We start from the raw sequence: 18,110 nt of genomic DNA, 5'->3' as shown, positions 1-18,110 counted from the left end.
TATAACAAAAGAAAATCCAGGCTGATATGTTGCAGTCAGTTGTTGTGCCTCTTTGGTCTCCTATGATCTTGATTGCTCAGTATTTCATCATAGTTTGTGACATTGACATTTTTGAAAAGCACAGGACACTTATTTTGCAGAAAGTTCCTCAGCTTGGGTTTGGCTGATATTGCTCTTAAGTGCACCACACCAGAGGTGCATGTGGTCAATCAGACCCTTACTGGCTAGCTTAAGTTTGATCACTTGGTTAAGGTGGTATCTGCCAGGTTTTCCCACTCAAAGTTACTATTTTTCCTTTTGTAGTTAATAAACTTGTGCTGAGTACTTTGAGACTTCATCAATTTCTGTTATTTCTCAAACTTGCCTGCACTAGCATCCATTGATGATTCTTGCCTGATTCTTTTATTTTGATGGATGACAAATGGTACATTTCTAATTCTGTCTTTCCTTTTACTTTGATAGTTGTTTTTATTCTCTAAGGAAGAGATTTCCCATTATCCATCCATCCTGTCGTTATTTATTTTGCTGCTCAAAATTGTTCCAGATTTGGCCCCTGGAAGCCCCCTTCAAGCTGTCCTTTTAACACGTCCTCATCATTGTTTGCATACATCCTTACTTTGGGGGCACTGTTTATCTGGTACTTTCCCTGCCCAGCATTGGCAACAGCCATTTCTCCAAGGAGCCCTGGGTTCTTTGGGGAATATTTAGAAATCAAAATCTGGTTGCTAGGTGTGCTCATGTTATTGTTTTTAGGCCCTCAGCTGATAAAAGCTATCCTGCTTAGGCTGCCCCATTAAATTTAAATTTCAGATAGACAGCAAATACATTTTTAGTATAAATACATCATCCATCTGAAATTCAAATAACTACTGCCCTGCATTTTACATGGCAACTCGAATCTTCCTATCTATGTATTAAGACCTACGAGTTTAGACGTATACCTCTCATTCCCGGTCAGTACCGCGGGGTCCATTTGAATCTTCATCCCTTTCTTATTTGTAATTTTTCTCTCCAAAACTTGATTCCCTTTGTCCCCAATGTATTTACTTGTTCGCGGAGTTGTAGAACTACAGAAAGTTGTGGAAGCTACTATTAGAATTTGGCATTTGTTCTTTTGTCTTGAGCCCAGGGACACACTAACCGAGCTGGCTAATGACTGTGTTCTAGTTGCCGGGGCTCCTTCTCCCCCGCACCCCCTTCTTTCAGTGTGGGTGTTACTCAATTAAAATATGTTTCTGTTCGTGTTCAGTTTAGGGTTCCCCATCCTTACTGAGTCTGAGTGTGTGTGTGATTCACATGGCCCCAGAATTTAATCGTGTATGGAACAGCATATTCAGAAAAGTGTCCCACACCCCTTTTTTTTAACCTTGATCCCGGTAGGTAACAAATTTGATTAGTTTTTGTTTTATCCTTTTTGTGTTTCTTACTGCTCAAATGAGCAGATACTCGTACGTGGATATATATATTTCTATTTTCCCAACTTTCTTACACACAAAATAGCATACTGTAGATACTCCTGCATTTTGCTTTTTTTACGTACTAATGTATCCTGGAAATTAATCCACATCAGTTCGTAGAGAATTGTGTGTGTGTTTCATTTTATAGTTGCACAGTACTCCATTATGTGTGCAGGCCATCAAATCTCATGTTTGGTCATTTGCGTTGTTCCCAGTATTTTGCAATTACAAACAATGTTGTAATGAATGAACAGTGTATTTTTGCACTGTTGGAAACGTATCTTCAGGATGAATTCTTAGAAATGAAATGGCTAGCTATATGTGTAGATTTATTAGAGATTGCAAAGTTCGTCTCCATAACCAGTTTGCATTCTCATCAGCAGTAAATGAGTTCTGTTTTTCCGCAGCCTCACAGACTGAGTGTGGTGGTATACTTTCAAAGTTTTGCTAATCTTATAGATGGGAAATAGATTAAAAATGGTGTATCATTATAGTTTCAATTTGCATGTTTCTTATGGAACTATGGTATTTTTAAAGTAAACTATATTTTTTTCCTAGACGAAACTGCAAAGGAAATCCAAATTGCTTGGTGGGGATTGGTGAGCATATTTGGTTAGGAGAAATAGATGAAAATAGTTTTCATAACATTGATGATCCCAATTGTGAGAGGAGAAAAAAGGTAAGCCATTATTTTTAAGTTTTATATTCCTATGTTTGCTTGTTTATTTTGTTTTGTTTTTGTTTTGTGCTTATGATCAGAAACCATCACTGATTTCAGGTAACCTAACTTATGTAGCTTAAGATAAGTAGTGGAACTTGAGACTCGAATCTGCTTGAATTGAAACAGTTCTTAATGGTCTGCTTTAAAATAGGTAGCTATGAAATCCAGTAAGCTTTGAAATGCTAGTTTAGTTTAAATGCTGATTCTATGTTTGCTTTAACGTTGCATGTTTTATTTTGAACCCTTTTTTAAGTCTCTTTAAAGGAGATAGTAAATCAAGGGAACAAGCTCCCATAATGATATTGCTTTGCTTTGTTGAGCTTTTGTTTTTATATATTATACATACAACAGTTTTACTTTTACTTTTTTTTTTAAGTATGTATTAGTATTTCCTAATCATAAAGCCTGGCATTCACAAAATCGTCAGCTGTATAGGTATTTTCTCTCTTAAAAAGAATGATTCTTTGTAAGTTCAGGAATTCTCAGTGTTACCTTTGGAAAAAGTTGCAACCAACTCCCCTTGACCCCCATCTCCCAGACCTGTAGGATAAAAAGGGACTTTTCTGGAAGTTTTACTTTGTCATTCTTCTGAATGTTGGTAGTGTAGGGATACAGCAAATGAAAAACATAGGTAGGTACCCATGTTCAAAACTGATCTTTCCTGGAGCCCCCCGTTCTAATGACAGATGTCAGTGGCTGCACACTAGAAGGATGACTAAAAGAGTAGAGCTGAGCCATGGTGCTGTCCTCAGCCTTTTAACTCCTGGAGTCAACCCCAATGGGCTTTCATGAAAGTGATGCCCCACCCCTGGTCTGGAAAGGCTTACGGTGGTTAGACCATGTTGGTTGAGACAGTTTTAATACATTTTTAATCCGAAGTTATTAAAAAGAATGCTTCTTACATATTTTTGTTTTTCTTGAAAGGGAAAGTGGTTTTATAATTGTACATTTCACCTTTTTGTAGAACTCATTTGTGGGCCTCACTAACCTTGGAGCTACTTGTTACGTCAACACATTTCTTCAAGTGTGGTTTCTCAACTTGGAGCTTCGGCAGGCGCTGTACTTATGTCCAAGTACCTGTGGCGACTACGCCGTTGGAGATGGTATCCAAGAGGAGAAAGGTCAGTGGGGATGGTGCGGGAGGGCCCGCTTCCGAGTCCAGTGCCAGCGAGATCACTGCTGAACCAGCCACACAGACGAAACTCACTTTTGAGTGCTCCTGTGTGCCAGGCCTGCTGCTGGGTCTTTTGCAAACATGGTCAGGATTCAAGTCGTTCTCTTTTTTCTTCTGTATTATTTATGCTCAAAATGGCTAATAGTCATGTGAAGGAAATACATTTGATTATTATGTAGTTTACAGCTCCAATGATTCTGTGTAATACGCTGTAATTGTAGTCCATTAATTTCTAGTGATTGATAAAAATCAGTCAATTAAGCAGACAAGCTTACTGTCTTGCCTCGTTTGAGAGACTTAATAAATACTTCAGTCTTACCCCAAACAGTCTTTTGTCTTGATTCCCAAATAAGCTGACTGAGATGATAGCCTTTAAAATTAAGATTAAATTCACTAATCTTGTGGCAAAATTTGCCACGAATGCATGACTGTGCTCATTGCACGTTTAGGTAGAATCAATTTCAAACTGTCCCTGCTGGAATGACTTCGTTTTTTTTTCATACGCAGTATGTGGATCGCTATTCCTAATTGATACTAATTTGTATTTAGAGATTATTCTCTTTGAGATGGAACTTGCATGGAATGAACCAGATTTTTCTCCTTCTCAAAGTTGGTGGGTGCGTGGAAGGAAGTGAGTGTGTAAGATTACATAGGTTTGGGAGCTTTTGGCTCCTGCTAATCTCGTGCTGTCTTATATGGTCTGATTTGGGCATAGTGCTAATGTCTCTGGCTTGGAGACAGAAAAGATGGGATTTGTAAGCTCCACATCTTCTTGCAGCCCTCTAGACAGACAGTGGTGATACTTCAGTTTTGGTCCGTGTTAACAGTAATCCTTGCTTCAAAACACAGTGCTTAAAGATTCTTGTTTGTTTCCCCATAACTTTATTTCTATAATTCTAAATATTTAAATCTAGATTAATAGTGTATTAGGTATTTAAAGTAATACTGTACGTAAAGGATGAGTCATATAAAATGGATCATTTTAAAATTTTAGCATTGTTTTGCTGAAGTATCAATTTACCAATGGGAAGACAGTTCAATAACAAGTGAAAACTAAATTTCTATTTCATAAAATGTTGTACTGTGACCTTCTTTGGGTATGTGGCTTTAATGTATATCTTAAAGAAATGATTTCAAAATTCCTAAACACGTAAATTTTAATACTTCACCGAAGTTCTCCACCTTGTTCTCTGATAAGAGTGTACATTTCTGTTGTTAGCTTAACAGGCGTAGTGCAGTGTAGTGGACAGAGTCTGTGTTGGGAATGATGGGACTTGAGTTCTCCCAGCTCAACCACTCCCTTATTTTACCGATAGGAAAACCAGCACAGTATGAGTTAAGATCGTTACGGAGTATCTAACCTATAGAATGAGAGACATGGAGCAGATACAAAATCACTTGAATGGCTTTTAATAGCCTTCAAAGCCCTTGCATCCCAGGACGTAAGATTTTTATCTTTATTTTACAAATGAAATATTGATTTCCTGAAAGTCACAATTGATAGTAAAGAGATAAACCGTTAGAGTTCAATCAGGAGACAGAAACTATGCAGTAATTTGAACAGAGAAAGCATGGGGAATTATTAACAGGAATTGGTTAGTTAGAATTAAAGGGGACTTGAAAAAATACAGGAGTGGCAGACATGGAGAGCAGCTCTACCCCGGAGGCTGAAAGAGCTCCCATGGAGGAGACTCTCACCTCTACTGTGCAAGCTTGAGATTCCAGACTTCTGGAGAGAGCACTGCCAAGGCTCACGAGATGGCCAAAAAGGTGCCTCAGTGGAGGTCTCTGCTGGAAGCTGTCTACAGGGAGGTCCTGGGCCTCGGAACCCCTGCGAAGTCACCTGAGAGGGTGCCCAGGAGGTCACTCACAGGGTGGCCCTTCTAGAGGAAGTACCCCACCTTCCACTGTGAAGCCGCCAGAGGAGGTGCTGAGGGAAGCTGCTGGCCCCTTCCTTGTTGGCTGCAGGAACCTGGAGTCCTGAGAAAGCTGCACCCCACAGGAGCCTGGTGAGAGAGGCACCACTGAACCCTCCAGTGCCCTCTACTGACTACACTTAACCGTGCGCCAGCTGGCAAAGGAGAAATATTTGCAGAGCACATTTCTGTTATCACAGAGCAGGCAAAGAAGGGTGGATTTGGAGCTGAGAGGCATCTAAATCGATAACTGGCACAGAAGATAATACTCAAGTCTTTTAGGGCCCTTGAGATTCATGCTTCCTGTTTGTATACTTTCTCCCAACTCGTGAAAATTTGCAACTCCAAAATTCTAGGATTTTTAGCAGTGAATCTTCATTCAAGTTTGAATCTCTATGCTTGAGATTCCTGTCACTTGCACTGTTTGTGGCAAGTCCACATTAATGAGATTATATTCAAGTATTTGGCCATCTTACGCCAATGGTAAATACGGTTTTTCTTACTGGAATGGATGTTTCAGTGATTTGACACTGAAAACTGTAGTCGTGATTGTCATTGTTGTAATGTTTGTATAGCCTCTTGCTTTTGGGGGATGTATATAGACAGCCATGGCTGTCTTACTTCCAAAAGATGTGATCACTAATTTGTTTTTTTCAAAGTTTTAAAGCTATAATAAAACACTATGCAGTTTGGATGTAAGGGTGTTAAATTATGTTCTCACGTGAAGAGGAAATACGCTTAAAAAACAGCAGTTTTGAAAAAACAAACATGTTTTTTTAATAGATTATGAGCCTCAGACAATTTGTGAGCATCTCCAGTACTTGTTTGCCTTGTTGCAAAACAGTAATAGACGATACATTGATCCGTCGGGATTTGTTAAAGCCTTGGGCTTGGACACAGGGCAACAGCAGGTAAGACCCTTTTCTTTTTTTTTTTAATATAAAAAGGAGCCCAAGCATTCCTTAATGTTTATAGAAGGAAATGAAGGGAAGTGCTTTTTAAAATTAATTTTCTTTCTATTTTGATTTAGAGCATTTATTTACTGTTCAGTAGATTATGCCTTTTCCCTGATCCCATTTCTGAAAATTCATGTGTGGGCACAAACGGATTCAACGTAGCTCTCTAGTCCTTGTTCGAAAATGCTCAAAGTACAGATAGTTTCTGGAATACCTAACTTACTACTATTTGTATCAGAAGTTGAAAAGCAAGATATGATTTTTCTTTTTGTAAACCCAAACTTGTGTTGTAGGATGCCCAAGAATTTTCAAAGCTCTTTATGTCTCTTTTGGAAGATACTTTGTCTAAACAAAAGAACCCAGATGTGCAGAATATTGTCCAGCAGCAGTTCTGTGGGGAATACGCTTATGTAACTGTGTAAGTGTGTTTCAGCTTTTTCATGATGTGTTTTATTCTAAGACGGTTGCTCATATGTTATCTCATTTTCAGTTCAGTTCCAAGTTATAGCTTTAGTGGGGTTATCATGGGACCTGAAATATTTATAGCGATATGTTGCCATGGGAACATGTAAACAACTGACCCGATAATTGGGGTTGAACCCATCCAGGTGTTGGGAACTGTCTGGTTGAGCTCTTGCCATGTATTTTATGGCTGTGGTGTGAGCTGAAAGACTTAAGATGGGAGTCAGCTAGAATACTAAGAGTAAATTTAGAATGACTCTTAATTTTCCTAAGCATAAAATACATGGCCTGCCTAATCACTTTCTGGTTTTATTTCTTTTTTTAAATATAAGTACATAGTGGAAACAATTTCTGTGAAAGAGAACTAAAGTAGTAAATGCTTCTTTCCATATTTCTAGGGTGTGATACAATAGAACGTTGTTTTCCCCACTCTGATCTTAATTTTATCACTCTGTTTTATTATAGTTGCAATCAGTGTGGCAGAGAGTCTAAGCTTTTATCAAAGTTTTATGAACTGGAGTTAAATATCCAAGGCCACAAACAGTTAACAGATTGTATCTCGGAATTTTTGAAGGTATTCAAATTTTGGTGTATGTGTTGTTTCTGCTCATTAACAGTTAAATGCTATTCTGAATGTGTTTTTGATTTAATGGATAAATTCATTATTTCAACTTTTTCTACATATGAAGTGTCTCTTCATATGTAGATTGTTTATGTAACGATCTAGAAGAAACTTTGTAAATTATAAAGTATTGAAGCAGGCTGCACTTTAAAATAATTTTTGCCTATTTCAAGTTATTTTATATAGAAAATTATGTATGTGTGAAAACTTAACTGTGTGATTGGGGATAGAAGAGTATTTAAGCTCTTATGGTAACAGGAAATCTAAGCTCTGTTACCATAAGGTTAATTTACTTTTTCATTTAATGAGAGCTAGAGTGTATTGCATGTAAACATATTTTACATCAAATGGTTGTTCTTCAACTCTGCCACTTGATATTTCTGCTTTCTATATATTTAGATTTATGTAGAGATATGGCAGTAGTTCTCTTTTGTTCTGAATGGAAAAGCTGCTAAGAGGAAACCTTTGTTATCAAGGAGAAGCAGACACAGCATAATAGATGAGCTTATAAAGCTTTCTTAAAATATTTTTGTACTTGCCCTACTCCCTCAGCACAACCATTAGTATGCCTGAAGTACTCATTTATGGAATTCATTCAGCTAAATATTGATTGAGTGACTCCTGTTCCGGCACTGTTTCAGCTCTTGGGCATAACCATAGTGAGCAAAACAGACAAAACTTGTCTTTAAGCAGCTTATAGTGTAGTGGTGTTGGGACCAGGGAGGGACAATAAATGGAAGTAAAATATATAGTTTGTCAACTGTAATAAGTGCTATGGAGAAAAATGAAGCAGGGGAGGGGGATGGAGAATGTGGTAGTGATAAGGGGGAAGGTAGTTGCAATTAGAAATTAAATGGTAGAAGGTGACAAGAGTGCCATGCAAGAATCGGGAGAAGAGTGTTTGGGTAGATGGAGTTCAGTGTGGCTGAAGTGAATAAACAAGGGGAGAATGACAGAAGATGCAGATGTACCGATAACTAAGGACGGTTTCAGGTAGGGCCTGGCAGACCTTGGTCAGAAGGCTTGACTTGTACTGCGAGTGAGATGAGATGCCATTGGAGGGGTGTGAGCACAGGCGTGACGTAACCTGTTTTAACGGGATAACTCTGGGTGCTATCTCGAGAATAGGCTGGTGGGGCCAGGGCAGACAGGAGTTGATGGTGGGTGACCTTGGAACAAGGGTTAGCTGAAGAGATGATGATAAGTAGTGTTTGGGTTTTAGATATATTTGCTAAGTAGAGCTGATAAAATTTGCAGATTGGATAAGGAAAGAAAGAAGAGTCAAGGATTACTGAGGTTTTGGCCTGAGCATCTGGAAGAATGGCGTTGCCATTACTGAGATGTGAAGGACTATGGGAGTAGCAGTTTTGGGAGAGGGGTTAGGATTTGCATTGGGGCACATTACATTTGAGAGGTATAGTTTGGGGAGAAGTCAGGGACGGATAAAATCACCAGGGGAGCGAGAGAGACAAGGCCCGAGGACTGAGCCCTGGAACATTCAAACGTTAAGTGATCGGAGAGATAGCAGCTGGCAAAGGGTGCTGAGGAGGAGAGTTGAGAGGAAAGAAAACAGGTGAGCGTGGTACCCAGGAGCCAAGTGAATAAAGCGGTGGTGCCAGCACTCTTTGTGTGCCAGTAATCTGTATCACAAAGCTCTTACAGAAACAAAAAGGAAAAATTTAAAAAGAAACCACCGTTAGGTACAACACTGAATTTTCCTGCACTCCTCTTGTCGCTTTGTCTCATGAATGTGGTTCAGTAGTATTAACCGTGTGTGTATGCAAATTTTGTATATATATAATTTTTTATTCTGGTGCCTATGTGTAGTTTGCACCCATTTTCACTGTTTTTAAATTAATTCTGTTGCATTAAAGTCCATATGATATTTCTTTTATGCCTTACCTCAGAGATTTGATCACTCTTTAAAAATCTTTCCACATTCCAATTTTTTAAAATTAATGTGTTATTCCTTATCAGGAAGAAAGATTAGAAGGAGACAATCGATACTTTTGTGAAAACTGTCAAAGCAAACAGAATGCAACAAGAAAAATCCGACTCCTTAGCCTTCCTTGCACTCTGAACTTACAGCTGATGCGTTTTGTCTTTGACAGGTCAGTATGTGCAGGTGGTGTTTGTTGCTCATTGTGGTCTAATATCTACAGATTTTACCATAGATAATAAAATGCTTATAATTTGAAACTTTAGATTTGAGGATGAAAGTTATAGATGGAGCCTGTCATTTAGACATGCCACGATTAATCATGATTTTATCGCAAAATTCTTACAGAAGCCAGCCATATAAAACTGAGAACTAGAAAAGTAGAGAATCTTTATTTTTTTTAATTCAAAAAACGTGTTTTAAAATGCAAAGGAAATGCAAACATTTGGGTAGGAACTAAATTACCATGACATTCTGTATTATTGTATAAGAACTAGAGTAAATTTTCTGCTTATTACAATACCTCTTACCCCCATGGGAATATATATTTTATTTTATAATTAAAATCAGGAAATGTTTGCATATGTGCGTTTCTTCTACAAAATAAAGCAGGAGCATCTGTGGTTTTCTTCTACGATTAAATTAAAACGTCTGGAAATAAGTGTTGTGTTTGGAATTAGCACTTTAATTTCATACCTTTTAAACAATTATTTTGCCCAATTCTAAGACAGTATTATATTTACTTATAATTGTGTAGGGTTTTGAGCAAGATTGCTAAATGAAATCTACCTAGCTACTGTTGAGTTTATTAAAATATAGCTGATAGAGCTTATATATTGTTTTACGATTGTTTTAAATAGAAATATAATTAACTTTCCTTTTGGTTAGGCAAACTGGACATAAGAAAAAGCTGAATACTTATATTGGCTTCTCAGAAATTTTGGACATGGAGCCTTATGTGGAACATAAAGGTAATATTTTTACCAAGCAGAGATAGTTACAACGCTCAGAGACTGTAACTTGTGACCGCTTGTGCTGAATACAGAATAGTACTACTAAATTTTATTGGGTAATCTCTGGGAACAAAGGCTTTTTATTAGGTGAGCCGAGATATTACTTTTCCATTTTCTGAGTAAGTACATAACAAAGATTAGATGGTTCATCAGTATCTACATAATTAAGGGTATAAAAGAATAAAAAACAAAAAAGATATTTCACTGTTCCTGAACGCACACTTGTTACCTTCGGGTCAATACTATATCTGTAATTCCTCATAAAATTAAGTCTCCGAGCTGCCTGCATTTGTGTTTTTTCTTTTAACATTTTATCAAAAATATTAGATGGGGGCCGGCCCGGTGGCTCAGGCGGTTGGAGCTCCGTGCTCCTAACTCCGAAGGCTGCCGGTTCGATTCCCACATGGGCCAGTGGGCTCTCAACCACAAGGTTGCCAGTTCAACTCCCTCAAGGGATGGTGGGCTGTGCCCCCTGCAACTAGCAATGACAACTGGACCTGGAGCTGAGCTGCACCCTCCACAACTAAGACTGAAAGGACAACAACTTGAAGCTGAACGGCACCTTCTACAACTAAGATTGAAAGGACAACAACTTGACTTGGAAAAAAGTCCTGGAAGTACACACTGTTCCCCAATAAAGTCCCATTCTCCTTCCCCAATAAAATCTTTAAAAAAAAAAAAAATTGGATGGCGTAATACCAGTATGTATGTTGCAATTCTTGATATCTGTGGCCGCTGATAAGTTCTAGGATGCTATGAGATAGTTTCAAAAGGAATAATTTACTACTTTTTCTTTTGGTAGTCGTTCACCTTCCCAAACAGTGTGATTCTTGTTAGAGAAAACAAGCATCATATCCTTCCTGGAAGGACTGTTTGACTTCCCTTTTAAGATTGGTCTTACTGCTTATAAAAATTTTAATGTAGAAATTATGTATTAAACTCTGTCTCTTTCCACATAAGGGTTCTGGAGGCAGCTTACAATAGAAGCAAAGCACAAATTCTTTGAAAGAAATGATTGGGGAGGTTGGGGACTGATGCGTTAAATATTTAAGCTTTAAAAAGTATGATGCTCTGTTAGTGGTTTAAAATTTGCACCTCCCTGGAAGAAGGAAACAGCTAAAGACTTTGGCTGCTGGATTTTGTTACTGTTAAATTTGGCTGAACAAATAAGCTCAGCTGTATTTCATTTTATATAATAGTTTGCTTCCTGCCTCCTTTGTTCAGATAATTGTTTGAAATTAGAGAAGTCTGATAAATTAGTGGTTTCTCAGGGGCTGGAAGTTGAAGAGATGAAAATCAGCACTTTCCTTGACTCCACTGTATGGTTTTGAATAGTTGTTTTTATTATTGTTATTAAATTTATTATATATTTGTCCAAGTTATGCTGTAAAGAGAACAAGGAAGATATTTACAAATAGACTTGATAGGTAAAAAGTACCATAGAAATATTTAATTTTGGCATTTTGGTTTATTAAATGTAGTAAACTCTAAATTTTTAAATAGAGAAAGAAAAATTGGCTTATTTTGGAATTGTTAGTTAGAACTGGTAAAATTAAGTCATTAGTTTGTAATTATATGCTTGTCTTTCATAGGCTGTTGTAATGTTTGCTATACAAACGTACTACCTTATATGGGTAGAATTCTGAAAAATTATCTTTTGTTGTAATTACACAGGGTTCATTCTAGATCATTTGGAAATTTCAGAAAGCATAAAGAAGAGAAATAAAAACCTCCTGTAATTCTGTCACCCAGATAACCAGCATATATGTTTTTTCATATTCTTTATTTTATTATTATTATTATTATTTTTTTTTTAACAGGACTTTATTGGGGAACAGTGTGTACTTGCAGGATTTTTTCCAAGTCAAGTTGTTGGCCTTTCAGTCTTAGTTGTGGAGGGCGCAGCTCAGCTCCAGGTCCAGTTGCTATTGTTAGTTGTAGGGGGCGCAGCCCACCATCCCTTGTGGCAACCTTGTGGTTGAGAGCCTGCGCTCCAACCAACTGAGCCATCCGGGAGCTCAAGCGGCAGCTCAGCTCAAGTTGCCGTGTTCAATCTTAGTTGCAGGGGGCAGAGTCCACTATCCCTTGCGGGAGTCGAGGAGTCGAACTGGCAACCTTGTGGTTGAGAGCTCGCTGGCCCATATGAGAATTAAAGCAGCAGCCTTTGGTGTTAGGAGCTCGGAGCTCCAACCGACTGAGCCACCAGGCCAGCCCTGTTTTTTTATATTCTTACTTGCATGTGTCTGCATACACATACCCACATAAAGTTGAAAAGATGTATCTAAAAGGTAATCTGTCTATAAAAGGAGAATTGGTTAGTTTCTTTAAGTAGTGAGCCCGTAGATATACCAAGATCTGTCACTGAGGGATCCTCATTCCTGAACCGTTAGCACCTGACTCTAACTCAACTCCTGCCATATTTCTTAGGGATATTAAAATCCCTGTAGACCACTTTGAGTGTCTGGTGACTGAATAAAATTCATAGAATGTTAGAAGAAACCAATTATATTTAAATATAAAGAACTGGAGCCTGTTAACAAAATACAAAGACAGATTTTTTATTTTTAAATTTTTATTGGGGGATATCGGGGAACAGTGTTTTTTTCCAGGACCCATCAGCTCCAAGTCAAGTCGTTTTTTCAATCCAGTAGGGGAGGGCACAGCTCACTGGCCCATGTGGGAATCAACCTGGCGACCTTGGTGTTATGAGCACTGTGCTCTAACCAACTGAGCCAACCAGCCGCCCCTGAAGACAGATTTGTGATGTAATAATAGAAGGGTATATTGAAGAACAGTTTCCAGCGACCAATCAAAACTACCATCATTCTTAAGTTGAAGAGGCTAAAATTTGGTTACCTGCAACAGTGGTAATGTGATAGGAAATTTTTGTGGTGTTGGTTGGTAATAGAGTCAGTTACTGCTAATACTTCTATGATTTATTGTCATTAGTAATTGAGGAAATACTATTAAGAATTCCTGTTGTAGATGAGTTCATCAGTGCATTTAATAATATTTTAAAATATTTTTCTCTTACCTAATATTTTATATATTTTTAGCTGGAGTGGGTTAGGAGGTTTTTCATCCAGGTATAATAGGTGTCCCCCACTGAGCTACAGGAATGCAGGGACTTTGTCCTTTCAGTCAGTCCTATATCTTCTGTTCTTAAACAGAAGCATGTTTATTATTTGTTGAATGAGTGATTGATTGGCTATATCTTGTGACTCACTGCTTGCAGTTCTTAGAAAATTATAGTGATGAAATCATCAAAGATATGTACAAAGATTTTAACTACAAAGATAATAATGATTGTTCATAATGGCCCCAAATGCTGCCAGTTTAAATGTTCAACGATATTGGAGTGGTCCAATATATTGTGATACTTGTACATAGTCATCATAAATAATTTTTAGAAGAATATTTAATGATGTGGAAAGATGTTGATATATTTATTAGAAAAAAACTACATGTTTCAGTATTAATAGTAGTTATGTCTGTTGTGGGATTGCTAATGAATTTTTTAATTTCTTTTCTAATTTTTTAGTAAGATGTGTTGTAGAAGTGATCTTTTCCAACACGTATATAATTTCCTCCCTATAATTGGTTTAAGTTTAGAATCTTTAAAAGATTTTGTTCAAATGCTAAAATATTTTGTTTTATTTTAAAATGTGTGTTCATTTGCAGATATTTTGATGTATGGATAAAACCTTCTCTTGGATAAACCACTTGCATAATATACAGGCTGTGATTTGTAGGTTTTTGTTTAAAATGGGATGGGAACTTAAAATACTATGAAGAAATCTGAGTGCAGAATTATTCTAGATTTTTCATATTTCATTTCCTGTCGTTTCTAATTGTCTTGCCTATACCTATTTTGAAGGCAGTTTTTTCTTAATGACTTACCTCCAATTTTTTCTTTTTCTTTCCCCCCTTCTTCCGCCATCTCCCCTTCCCCCCCGCCACTCCGGTTCAAGGGGTTGTTTCTCAGTCTAGTTACATAGGACACAGCTCCCTGGCCCATGCTGATATTATGAGCCTTGCGCTCCCCCGGGCTGAGGCAGTTGATTGCCAGTTGTTGGTAGGCAGCTCATGGCAGCTCTCACCGTTCATGGCAGAACACGGTAACCCACAGCAGCACACAGCAGCCCTCGCTGGCTGCCGGCCACTCACGCTGGCACACAGTAGCCCACTGCAGCCGGTGGCAGCACACAGCAGCCCCCAGCTCCAGGGAGAGCTGTTGTTCACAATCTTAGCTGTAGAGGGTGCAGCTCACTGGCCCATGTGGGAATCGAACCGGCGACCTCAGTGTTAGGAGCACGGCACTCCAACCACTTGAGCCACCGCGCCGGCCCTCCAATTTTTTTCTAAAATATTTTTCTCCTGTTTTCTAGTTCCTTCGTTTTGCACTCAAATCTCATTAGTTTGTGTCATTAATTTTTTGTAAAAAGTTGGAGACTATGAACAGATTTTGGGTAAATATATGGCCCAGCCAGTTTATGCAGAAGGACAAAGAAGAATGGCAGAGTAGCTTTGTAGCCCTGCATGCCCAGAATGCCGCAGCTTTCCATCTGTGTACATCGCAGAGGGAATGGAGAGTTGATACAGTGAGCTGCCTAAGACAGTGTCCACTACAGAATTTTGTAAGACTAGATTTCTTTAATCTTAGGTGACATGTTTTGAATTGTGTCGGATGCATAAAGAACTGTATTCATTATAATTCAGGCTCAGGATATAAGAGGAAATATTGTTTTCCCAAATGTCTTTCACTTTCTCCCTTTCCTTCTCTAGGTGGGTGCTATGTGTATGAACTCAGTGCGGTCCTTATACACAGAGGAGTGAGTGCTTATTCTGGCCACTACATTGCCCATGTGAAAGACCCACAGTCCGGTGAATGGTACAAGTTCAATGACGAAGACATAGAAAAGATGGAGGGGAAGAAATTACAACTAGGGATTGAGGAAGATCTAGGTAAAACCTTTAAGTTGTGAGTGCCCTTTTAAAATATAAATTTTTTTTTTTACCGGAAATATTGGTGATAAATTATTGTGACCCAAGATTGCTATGGACAATCAAGGATATTTGAATTTCTTAGACACATAAACTCTCTGAGCATCTTTTATTAGCAGTGTTTAATTTTTTTTTTCCTTAAATGTTTTTGCTCCAGAGATAGTTTCCATAATTCATGTTTTCAGTACCGTTTAAAGGCAAATATTTAATTTTCAATTAGCAAGTTAATTGATTGAAGAGGGAAGAGGGTGGCGAGTATTAAGTTATAAGAAATGAATAGTAGATTTAATACAGTAGGATTTGTAGTCCTTTCCTCTGGGTTAGGAAATTTATTTTTGTGAGGTAACTATAGCAAAGGAACTTTGCTCCAAGAACAGTGTCTGCTCTTCCCTCTTAACTCTCTGACCCATCCCGGAAGTGTGGAGCGTTGCTGCTGTGGGGAGGAAGCCAGTTGCTATTTTTATGGCAGTGCTGAGGGCTGCCATAAAAAGTACTTATTGAAATAGTATCCTAGTATGGAGCTGTCATCACCTCAGTCTTCTTAGGCCAAAATACCCATTTATTCCCTGAAGGAGTGAGCGATTCTTCCAGGAGGAGCCCTCTTGGCTGACGTTTTCATCACTTTCTTACCATGTTTGCCATTTTCGGCTGCGGCTCCAACTGTGGTATCTAAATAAGAGAAAAGGAAGGGGAATAGGTGTGTGTCTCCTGCCACTGTTCTTCTTAATGGATGAGAACCACTTTTCCAGGGTGTCAGACAGGGAGGAGCATTGCATTCGGGGTTGGCTCTCAGGGCATATGGGTAATCTTCCTGCAGATATTCATGTGGTGATTATATTCTTGTAATACAGTCTTTTCTATTGTAAAATCAACATTTAGGTGTTTACAGACATTCAGCAATCTTGCTTCCACTTTACCTAAGTAATACTCAAGTTCTTAACATTGGCTTGTGATATTCTTGCTAGGAACGAAATTGACATGTAGTTTTACGGTGTTTAATTTCGGTTTTATTTGACTGTTTCTTACTGAGGTTTATTTGATCTATCTTATTTTTAGTCAGGAAATTGTGGATTAAAAGCATTGTTAAGGCCATCCTGTCTCTCTTCTACACATGGGTAGTCCTAAATTTTAAAATAGTTAAAGAGAAAGAGACTCCACACCTATCAGGATCCCATTCCAATGTTTCAATGCTTCTCATTGTTATATGCAACTGACATTGCAGCTTTCATTTATTTTCATTTTATCAAAAACAGAAAATACTTGTTCATTAAATCAATTAATCGTTACTGTATTCTATCATGACTTGAACGAATGATTTTATCTTCCATCTTACAGAGTAATGAACATCCTAAATCTTAATGCTTTTCAGTTTGAAATGACTGACCTCTTTGCTATACACGAGATTTTTTAATCCCCTGTGACAGTGGTCTTCAAACTGTTTTGGTCCTGTATTCTCTGTAGGGATGTTGAGCAAATTTGTATTCCTTTGTACATTTTAAAATCCAACATTTTTTTATCATGAATTTAAGTAGCTCCAAATAATGTAATTTCTGATATATTATAAACAGTAAAACTGCAACCTCAGTCTCTTAAGAGTACCCAAATGAAATTAAGTAACACAAAGATTTGATACCCTCATCATTTTTGTCAAAGGTAAATGAACTGGTCTTTTTTTATAGCAGGACATTTTTTGTTGTATTAATATTTCTATTACGTTGACCCTACAGAATTTTGTTGTCATGGAATATACTAAGTTTCTATACCTATAAAGCTCTAAATAGCTAAAAAGTTCTTCTGGGTTGTGCTTTTTTTAACATTATAAACATCACTACATATTTAAACCAATATAAGTAAACTTCAAAAATTAAACACAAAGAAAAAATTTACTTTTAATTCATCTCTTAATGACATAGACGAGACTTTTGGTCACTGGGTGAGAGGTTATAGCTTTCTTTTGTGAAGTGGGAGATACAGATGACTGAGAAAGGAAAGGTGGAAACCATCAACAAAACCTCACCTTTGAGGCAGATCAATTTTTAGAAAAGTACTTAGTGAATTGAAGATCTGGTCATTGATTTCCTCAGAATGATCCATGACCTCATACCCCTTGGAGTGTTACCCTGGGATACTGAGACCCAATTTGAAGATCATTTCCATGTGGTATAATTACCGTGTCGAACACTTACGTTTCTGCTTGTTACTGAATTCATAGACCTTAGTGCCTAATCTTTCTGCTCGTTAGCATTTCATTTCACTTTTGGAACATGCCATTTTATTTCTTTGGGCAATTAAGTTTGGATTTATTTCTGTAATTTAAGAGCAGCATTACAATAAAACTCATAGTAGTATTAGTTTTTTTTTTTTGTTCCAGGTTTGTCTTCATGAAAAATAGTACTTTCTTAATCATTTTTTAAAAATGGAATGTGGCAGACAAAGTGGGTAGTAAAATTGTTTAAAGATTCAAACATATATACAGCCTGCAAAATTTGTGTTGCCTTTTAATATTCGAGATCCATGTTAGAGTACCTTGAGTATATATGTTAGGTATTGTTTTCTGTGATCCCCCCCCACACCCTCTGCAAAAGAATAAACGAACCAGGCATTCTAATTTAGTCATTTTTTTATTTCCCTACCTCAGCAGAACCTTCTAAGTCCCAGACACGTAAACCCAAGTGTGGCAAAGGAACTCACTGCTCTCGAAATGCATACATGTTGGTTTATAGACTACAAACTCAAGAAAAACCCAACACAATTGTTCAAGTACCGGGTAAGCAATTTTCTAGGATTATATAAGGCAAGTATTTTAGAATATCGTGTTCAAAGGTCAATGACAACAGATTTTTTTT

The 18,110-nt window shown here is 37.7% G+C and overlaps 1 protein-coding gene across 3 annotated transcripts in view; it reads left to right on the top strand.

Moving 5' to 3' along the window:
* Positions 1-18,110, top strand: part of USP48 (ubiquitin specific peptidase 48) — a 69,848-nt gene that overhangs the window by 15,103 nt on the left and 36,635 nt on the right. For 2 of the 3 annotated variants that reach the window (XR_004423848.1, XM_033114109.1), the window contains exons 2-10: positions 2,016-2,136; positions 3,143-3,299; positions 6,052-6,179; positions 6,518-6,642; positions 7,152-7,260; positions 9,286-9,419; positions 10,136-10,218; positions 15,046-15,225; positions 17,903-18,031. Coding sequence is in view for 2 of the 3 variants with exons in the window: in XM_033114109.1 (XP_032970000.1) it covers positions 2,016-2,136; positions 3,143-3,299; positions 6,052-6,179; positions 6,518-6,642; positions 7,152-7,260; positions 9,286-9,419; positions 10,136-10,218; positions 15,046-15,225; positions 17,903-18,031 (1,166 nt within the window). In the remaining variant the exon portion in view is untranslated. The remainder of the gene's footprint in view (positions 1-2,015; positions 2,137-3,142; positions 3,300-6,051; positions 6,180-6,517; positions 6,643-7,151; positions 7,261-9,285; positions 9,420-10,135; positions 10,219-15,045; positions 15,226-17,902; positions 18,032-18,110) is intronic. The other variant, XM_033114110.1, reaches the window with a different exon arrangement.

Source organism: Rhinolophus ferrumequinum, chromosome 9 (genome assembly GCF_004115265.2).
Source record: "Rhinolophus ferrumequinum isolate MPI-CBG mRhiFer1 chromosome 9, mRhiFer1_v1.p, whole genome shotgun sequence".
NCBI classification, from domain to species: Eukaryota; Metazoa; Chordata; class Mammalia; order Chiroptera; family Rhinolophidae; genus Rhinolophus; species Rhinolophus ferrumequinum.
Note: the sequence above shows the minus strand (reverse complement) of the source record. Positions and strands in the feature narration are given on the sequence as shown.